The following is a 9,630-nucleotide window of genomic DNA, read 5'->3' as shown; positions in this document are numbered from 1 at the left end:
TACTTCAAATGCAGTTGCCAATGCTTTCTTGAGTTGTTTGATTTCCTCCAAATCATCTCCTGTCACCACTATGTCGTCTACATACACAATTAGAATAGACACTTTGCTTCCTGAGTGCTTCGCAAAGAGTGTATGATCTTCCTGACAATGAGTGTATCCCGAGTCTTTTACCACCTTAGTAAATCGCTCAAACCAAGCCCTAGGAGACTACTTCAACCCATATAAGGATTTGTGTAGTTTACATGCCAGATTTTTACTCCCAAATTCTGCAACTCCTTTTGGAACTTTCATGTATACCTCCTCCTCAAGGTCTCCATTTAGGAAGGCATTCTTCACATCTAATTGGTATAGAGGCCATTCGAGATTTGCAGCTAAGGATAATAAAATCCTTATTGTATTTAGTTTTGCTACTGGGGCAAATGTTTCTTGGTAGTCAATGCCTTGTGTTTGTGAGTAGCCCTTTGCTACAAGCCAGGCTTTGAATTTGCTCACAGTACCATCAGAATTATACTTGATAGTAAACACCCATTTGCACCCAACAGCCTTTTTTCTTGTGGGTAACTTTTCTACAGTCCACGTTTGATTCTTCAATAGAGCTTCTAACTCCTCCTTAATAGCCTCTCGCTATCTTGGATCACTGTATGCCTCTTCAAATGTTGATGGAATTTTCTCCTCATCAATTTTAGTCACAAAACCTTTCATATCAGTAGATAAATGGTCATAAGAGACATAACGACCTATAGGATGTAGAGTACATTACCTTACCCCCTTTCTCAAAGCGATTGGCCATCCTGTGTCATTAGATTCTGGAGTTTGGGTGGACTCCTGGCATTGCTGTGAGCTAGAAGGATCTCTATTACTTGGTGATTGCACATCTTTATCCTCTTCGTCATCTTCTTCTTCTTCTACCTCACTAATTTCTCTGTTATGACCAGTTTCAGGGCTGTCTATTCTGGTTTCTAGGGTAGGTTCTATAATAGGGGTAGGTATGTTGTCAAGTTCAATTTCTGGTACAGTTTTAGGGTCGTGTGAGATGGTTTCTGGGCTGTGTGAGGTGGTTTCTGGACTTTGTGAGGTGGTTTCTGGGCTGTCTATTTGGTAGTGGGTTGAAACAGGTTGGTTTACAGTGTCTAAAAGCTCCCATTCACTCCTATTCTCCCCCTGAATGGGAGATTTCGGGTAGTGGAATTGGTGTTCATCAAAGGTTACATCTAGGGTAACAAAAAATTTCCTAAGGGTAGGAGAATAACACTTGTATCCCTTTTGAGAGGTGGAGTAACCAAGGAAGATACATTTTATAGCTCTAGGTTCAAACTTGCTCCCGGTAGACATATGAACATAGGATACACACCCAAAGACTTTTGGTTGAATAGGGGAGGTGAGGTTGGCATGTGGATATAAATTACTGAGTAGGCTCATGGGAGTTTGGAAATCCAGGATTTTGGATGGTACTCTATTAATTAGGTGGGTAGCAGTAAGTACTGCCTCTCCCCAAAAATGATTTGGGACATGGTGGGTTAGCATAATAGCACGGGTAATGTCAAGTAGGTGTCTATTTTTGCGTTCTGCGGTACTGTTTTGCTGTGGGGTATTGACACAACTAGTTTGATGAAGAATCCCATGGTCTTTCAGGTAAGATTGTAATGTGTTACTCACATATTCCCTCCCATTATCACTCCTCAAGGTTCGAATCTGGGTTTGAAATTGTGTGGACACCATTTTGTGAAATGAAATGAATGTAGATGCAAGATCTGATTTTTCTTTCATAAGGTATACCCAGGTAACCCTTGTATGATCATCTATGAAGGTTACAAACCACTTGGCATTTGTCATAGAAGTTATACGAGCTGGCCCCCAAATATCACTATGGATCAAGTTAAAGGGTTGAGATAGCTTGTGAGGATTGCTTTTATAGGATGCTCTTGTGTGTTTGGCTAATTGACAAATTTCACAAGTCAAATGAAAGGAGCTTTTATTGAATTGAGGAAAAAGTTTGAACATATAATTGAAATTGAGATGGCCTAACCTATAATGCCACAACAATAGGTCTTTATTAGACATAATACTAGTGAAAGCAGAAATGATCTTTGTGCTGGATAGAGCATAGTTCTTCTGTTTGGTGGTTTCCAAGCAATAGAGACCTTCTAGGATCTTAGCTGTGCCAATCGTCTCCTTCCACTCCAGATCCTGAAAAACACAAACAGTAGCAGAAAAATACACATTACATTTCTGGCTTTCAGTTATAGTTCGAACAGAGAGGAGACTACAATTTAAATCAGGAGCATAGAAAACATTATACAGGATCAAATTTTCATTTATGTATGCTATCCCAAAACCTATTACTTTGACAATCTTCCCATCAGCCACACTTATGTGAATATTCAATGTACAAGGTCTTATATCAGTTAACAAGGCTGCATTACCAGTCATGTGGTCTGTTGCTCCTGAATCTACAATCCATAAGTCCTGACGATGTACATCAGTTTTTAAAGCTAGGATTGTTTTACCTATGTGAGCAATGTATCCTGATGATATAGACTTCCCTTTAAATTCGTGTTTCTCCAATATTCTCTTGAGTAGTTCAACTTCCTCTCTATTCAATTCAGTTTCTGGTTCAGGAGTACTTTCAACAGTTCCAGTGTAACCTTTGTTCTCCTGCTTCCCTCCTTTTTTAGGTTTACCATGCAGTTTCCAGCATACCTCTCATGTATGGCCTTTCTTTTTACAGTGATCACACCACCTTCCTGATTTAGGTTTGTCCTCCTTTTTGGAGGTGTCACGTGAGAAGAGAGCATTAGGTTGAGATTCTGCCAGGTTTATGCCTTCATTTATGGTGAGTTTCTTTCTGAATTCTTCACTCCTTACCATGAAGAACACTTCTCTCAAAGGGGGCAGATTTTCCAGACTCATAATTCTGCCTCTTACATCCTCGAATGCTACATCCAGACCTAAGAGGAACTTAAAAATCCTCTTTTCTTCTTTTATTTTTTCATATAGGGCAGCATCCCCGGAACACTTCCACTCATAGGTGTCATACATGTCAAGCTGTTGCCACTTAACAAACAAGTTAGTGTAATATTGGGTTACAAAAAGATTACCCTTCTTAAAATTGTGAAGAAAACTTTCAAGTTCCAGAATTGCATATTTGTTTTTGAGTGAAGTGAACATATCTTTTGCTGCTTCCCACACCTTCTGAGCCATTTGGAAGAAGGAAAAATGACAACTAATTTCTGTAGTCATTGAATTGATTAGCCATGCTTGAACCATGGAGTTTTCGGCTTCCCATGTTGCATATTTCTGGTTTGTTACTTCTGGTTTCTTTATGGAACCCGTGAGATAGCCAAATTTTCCCTTTCCCATTATAAACAAGCGTGCACTTGCAGCCCACTAGATGTAGTTTTGTCCACTGAGTCTATGAATAGTAATAGACACAGGGCTTGCTTCTGTCGCAGGTTGAGTTGCTAAGGGCGCCGAGGTTGTTGCTGCTAACCCTAAAGGATTAGTCATTCACTGCTGCATTTCATCAGCTTCTTGTATTGAGCCGAAAATGACCATGGCTCTAATACCATGAGGGTTTGTGAATAATAATTCTTATTGATCTCATCATAATGGTATAGCGGAATAAATAAGAAAAAAACTGAATACATGAGAAGGTAGAGAGAGAAGAATCTAGAGAGATCCTAGCCAAAATAGTAGGAGAATCAGAAATCAAAATTCAAAATATACTAAATCCCTAAATAAGCTCTCTAATTGCGGCAGACTACATAACTAGGTTAACTAAGTCTAAACCTAGGGTTAAGTCTAGGGTTTTGGGCCCAAAGCCCATTAGAGTTCGACGCTAACAAATGTGAATAAAATTTTCCACATATTAGCAACCTTTTCTCTTTTTGGTATAGAAACATATCATCAACTTATGTTATTTCAAAATTAATTATCAACCATTCAACCTTTCTCGTTTAATTAAAGATTTAAAGAAACTTTTTAGTTTGTTCGTTTCTTTAATTACAAATATGTGAAAATCACTTTCCACATCATGACTTTATCATTGAGGCATATTGTTCAAAATAATGGTGCAAATAGGGATTTAAAAATAATATGAAACTTGTCATTATACGCTGTTTAGGTTGTTACTAAGACTTTTTAACAATTATTTCTTTTTTTTAGGACTTGATTGTAATTCTTCCTTTTTTTTTTTATTATCATTCTCTCACATTTACCCTCTTATAAATAAAGACGTATTTGGAAAAAAAATATTTCTCACATATTTATTATTTTAAACTAATTTTAACAGTTTTTTCTCCTTAAATCATGCAATCCCATTATTTCAATCATAAATAAGTGATCGAGGAAGTATCAAAGAATAAGCATTGTCACATTAAACAGCACAGTATTCAATAAATGATAGTTCAAAATAGTTTGAGTGGATAACATTATCCTCGAAAATATTTAAATTTCAATAAGAAGGACTATTCAGATAAAAAAAATTGAAATTTATTATGGTCAATTTGTAAAAATATTTTAAAGAGATCCGTAAAAGCTGTTTTATCCAATAAGATATAAAAAATGCTTTTGAAATATTTTTGCAACACTATATTTCGAAAGTAGAATTTGTCCACATGTATCAAAAAAAAAAAAGTAGAATTTGTCCTTTAAAAACATTGCAAGAAGGGGAAAACAATCAGAAATAACTTGAAAATTAAAAAAACTTACCGGTCGTTGCAATCGTAGCCAGATATATTGCCAACTTCACGTAAAGCATCTCTCCATCCTTGGACCTTCTCATCAGCAAATCTCTGCCTGTGGCTTTTAAAGGCATCTCCAATGGTAACTCTTTGATGTCTCACATGAGATGGATCTATGTTAAAGAATACCGGAACAACTTCTCTTCCCAAAGATCGCTTGGATTCAAGAATCTTTTGGAGTTCAGCCAAACACCAACGAGAAGAAGCATAGTTTGGGGAAAGAATAACAATGAAGACGAGAGATTCCTCAATGGCTTGGAAGAGTTCTTGGGAGATATCTTCTCCTTTCCTAAGTTCATCATCTATGAAAGTTATGATACCTCTTCGTTCAAGAGCAGCATGTAAGTGACCTGTGAAGCTGTCGCGGGTGTCTTCTCCCCTAAAGCTCAAGAAGACATGGTACTTCCACGGTAATTCCATGGTGGGACTGTTGAGTTAGTGCAAGCTGTGGGTTTGCTCAGATCAAATGAATTGATGAAGACTCGAAATAATGACTCAGAAGGGATCACTGGTTTTGGTGCTTGATATAATATAAAAAAGGATTGAGCTTGTGGGAACGCTGTCGGTTCACGAGTCCTTTTTCTCACTTCTTGATCCCACCAAGACTTCTTGTCCCCCTTCTATCCTCACCTTATAAGGGAAAAAATGTTGATGGTAATCTTATTGCAAATATTTTAAATCATACCTACACTACTACAAAAAAGAGCTTTCACATCGCTAATTTACAGCAGTTATTAGAAAAAAACACTATAAAAAATATGACGATGGCATTTCTGTAATTATAGGCATACTTTTAAATACGGTTATTTAAAAAATAGCTGTAAAAAGTCTATAGAATTTCAAAATCTATCATGCGATAGGTTTCCCTTTTCAGAGTCAGAGCTCATAATCCCCCATTACCGTCCTCACTAGATTTTCTCCCTTCTCCTACCTTTTTCGGCGTTTATCCTTTGCTTCTATCATCTCTGCCATGTTTTTCCATCACTGTCGCTGTCGCCGTCACCATCGTCTCATCCTCTTCATTCTTATTTGTGAGTTTTTCACCTCCATTCTTTCAGTGGATTTCATAGTTTTTGTGGTTTGATATGATTATTTTCTTTAGTTAAAAATATCATGTTTAATATGAGTTTGAAGAGATCTGATTTTTATCAGATCTGAGTCTTTGATTTTATCAGATCTAAGTTTTTGATTTTATCTTTATTAAATTTTAGTAGCTTTGATATGGTGGTTGAAGGTGAAGCTAAGTGGCGCTATTATGGCGGGAAAGAATCTACATTTGCTCCATCAGAATGCTTTTAACTGGTGAGAGATTATTAGTTAATTGATTTTTAGACCTCTTCCTTTGAGGCTTTGTTCTCCCGTTCCATGCTGATCAATAGGGTGAAACGTAGACTAAAAAAAAAAACTTTTCACGGCAGTTATAAGTCACATACCATGACGGTTCTTAAACTACCGTGAAATCCTCTACATTTTACGTCGATGGCATATACGTCGCTCTCAAAACCGCCGTAAAAAGCTCATTTTAACAGCCATTAAATGTTTTTTTATTTATTTGTAGTAGTGCTAGTGAGACTCATGAGTGGAATGAATTTCCAATTCTATTAAATATAGTTTAATACTCCTCTTATCTTAAATATAAAACTAATTTTGGAGCATAATTTGTACCACAAAATGGTTTTTGTATTTTTATTAAATTAAAGCTCCCTTTACCCTTAAGTCTTCATGATTTTCATGCAGCCACGACCGAAAATAGAGAGCAGAATGTTTTTGGAAGTTTCGTGTAAGATTAAGAGAGAAAAAAGGAAACAAAAGAAAAATCAATCCAAAACTCCGTGAAAATCACATCTCATTGGAATCCCTTCATAAAAGTTGTTCTGCTTCTCAAGAGTGACATTCTTTTGATTTTGATTTCTTAAGGAAAGTAGTTTGAAGCAGGAAACAAGGTAGAAAATCAGTGCAGGAAAGCAAGAACAAGCTAGTAGATGGAGATTATATAAGAAAAAGCTTTATTTTAAGGGGAAATTAGAGAGAAGGACCAAAAAAGTTATATTTATTATAAAGGATCTTAAAATTGTAATTATTTAAAAGGATGATAAATAAAAATATAAATATGCAAACACCAAATTGCCCCTGATTAAATCACCTATATTTTCACTAACCACACCTTAAATATATGACAGTTACCAATAATATCTATACTATTTTTATTTATCCAAAACAAAAAGCAATCAAAATTTTTAACCAAAAATAAAGTTTTCTTTAGCCACTAAGATAAGGGCAAATTCTTCATCTTTACTTTTTTTTTTCTCAACCGTCTTCGTCCCATTAAATGTATTACAATAAAAAAATTATATATTTAATTACTTTTAAGAATTAGATTAAGTAATTTCTAAAAGAATAGTCAGATATAATAAATGAGCAAAAATGTTAATAAAAATATAGAAACAAACAAAGATATATAAAATTAGCAAAATAATTAATAATTAATTATTTTTTATTATTTTAATCAAAATCAAAATTAATTTTCATAACAGATTTCAACATGCAAAAAATTTTATGAAAATTTTAAATTAATTTAATATAATTTCTTTTGAAACATTCCCTCTAATTTAATGTTATAGAAAAAATAAAATTAGATTAATATGTAAAATTTAGCTTTTGTAAAAAAAAAATTAGAACACAGGCTATTAGATTTTAGTGATGAAATTCAAGTGAACATTAAATATTGTACAATTTTTATAATGTATGGATTGAGTAAAAAAAAAAAAATTGATGATAATAGAGTGCTTCCCTATTTTTTAGCTACTAATTGTCATGTAATTGAGATGTGGTATGCGGGAGTATAAGTTTATTAGGGGTAGTTTAGTATTAGTATATTTATATTTTAGTTTTTGGTCTTTCTAAGTAATTAGGGTTTTTGAGATCCTTCACAATAAATATTATTTTCTGTAGGTATTTTATCCTAATTTTCCCTTATTTTAATTTATGTTTTATATATAATTTTTTCATCAAGGTTTTGGGTGCTTAATCTTGCTGTCCAAATCTGTAACTCTTCCAGAAAGGAAGACTTTGACATTTTAGTCTGATATTGGTTGAAATAATGGCGTTCTAACTTGTAGAAATATTAGTTTCTAAGAAAAAATGCAGCCCAATTTTTCTTAAAAATTAGTGTTCAGATAGATAAGGATTTGACCAGAAGAATATGGACTTTTATCTAGTTAGGAACCATGGAAATTGGTCAGAATGCAATTTTTGAAGGGAAGAGACAAGGCTCTCGGACTTGAGGAATTGAGTGAAAAGAAGTGAGATTTTGAAAAATATAAGTTCATCTTTGAATTCCTCATAAAAAAATTGAGTAGTAAATGACCAAGTACATGATGGAATCACGAACCTGACATGCTCAAGTATCAAAAGTCATAAAAACAAAGACCAAACCTGGGCCAATTCAAAATTAAATAGGAGGGATCGCAATTAAGTCCTAAGAAAGAAATATAATTATTAATAAGTTTCAATAACAACCTAAGTAGTTTATAATGACAAGTTTTAGAGTAGAAAATGACAACTTTTAACTTTTTATTAGGACTTAGTAGTAGTTTTTTTTTCTGGGGACCTCATTATAATTTTCTCAATTAAATATGTTACCAAAAAAATTAGATAATATGATAATTTTTTAAAACTATTTAATACCCATGTAACAAGCTATTTAACAAACCTTTTCGTTTTGAAATTGTAATGAGGAGGGAAAAAAAAAGAAAAGAAAAAGCAGGGGTCACACATCTAAGTCGGAGACTTGGAGGGAGCTTTTGGAGTGCTTTACACCAAAAGACCAAAGACGCGTGGAAATGTGAATAAAGAAGAAACGCTAACAACCCTGGAGAATTTCAAAACCCAAAAAGCTTTTCCTCTAGAAAACTGAAAGGCCAAACCAATTTAGAGGTGAATAGTGATTAAGAGGTAGTCAGGCAGGGAAGGACAGTAAACCAATTTTTTCTTTTTAGAATAATTATTATTACCTCTTATTTTTAATATAAGAGCTAGATAATTAATTTGAAGATATTAAAAAATTAATTAATTTTATTATTTACAATAAATATACGTTGATTTTTTGTAAATGATCGTTTTTTATACATCTAAACTACCATTTTTTGATCATATGTTTTGGAACTATGGGAGCCTTTACAATCAATAATCAAATTCTGAGGAAAAAATTCTAAATCAAGGATATAAAATGAATTGAAATATTATATTTATGATCAAATTTAACTCTCAACTTACTCTTATGATCAAACTTAATTTTTTGTGTTTTAAACTTGCAACGTATTACTTTCATGGATTATCTTTTTTCAGTTAATTATTAATTTAAAAAATTAAAAAGTATACTTTTCTGTTAATTGTTAATTTAACATATTAATGGAGCATTTATATACTTGTTTAGAAATAATTAATTAACGTACAAATATTTTAATACTTTTTTCAATCCTTAATATAAGAGCTAGTTGACTCATTTAAGTAGATTAAGAAAATTTGTTAAGTTAGTTATTTGTAATAATTATGTGCTGTCTTTCCTAAAATATCATTGCTAATCATATGTATTAGGTAGAACTACTATTTGATAGAACATTTTTACATATACAATTACTATAATGACTACCTTGAAAAAAAAATGAATAAATATGTGAGACAAAATGGATTGAGGTCTTATATTTAAAACAAAATTGAATGTTAAACTAACTGTTATATTAAGGACAGGAGGTAGTAGTAAGTTCCTGGAATGAATAATAACGATCTAAATAACAAGTCTGTTTTCTTGATTTGTATTCATAATTGGAAAAACTAATTTGGAAGTCCTTATAATTTTCATCAATTTTGAATCCGGTCCCTAAACCTT

General features: G+C 33.2%; 1 protein-coding gene across 1 annotated transcript; it reads right to left on the bottom strand.

Moving 5' to 3' along the window:
- Nucleotides 1–4,706: 4,706 nt before the first annotated feature.
- On the bottom strand, nt 4,707–5,162 carry LOC114738297 (TMV resistance protein N-like). The gene has a single exon (XM_028926337.1). It carries the CDS (start codon nt 5,160–5,162, stop codon nt 4,707–4,709), a length of 456 nt encoding a protein of 151 aa, XP_028782170.1.
- Between the last annotated feature and the right edge of the window lie 4,468 nt (nt 5,163–9,630).

This window comes from Neltuma alba, unplaced genomic scaffold (assembly GCF_004799145.2).
Source record: "Neltuma alba isolate B1F8T4 unplaced genomic scaffold, ASM479914v2 tig00013571_pilon, whole genome shotgun sequence".
In the NCBI taxonomy this organism is placed as follows: domain Eukaryota; kingdom Viridiplantae; phylum Streptophyta; class Magnoliopsida; order Fabales; family Fabaceae; genus Neltuma; species Neltuma alba.
Note: the sequence above shows the minus strand (reverse complement) of the source record. Positions and strands in the feature narration are given on the sequence as shown.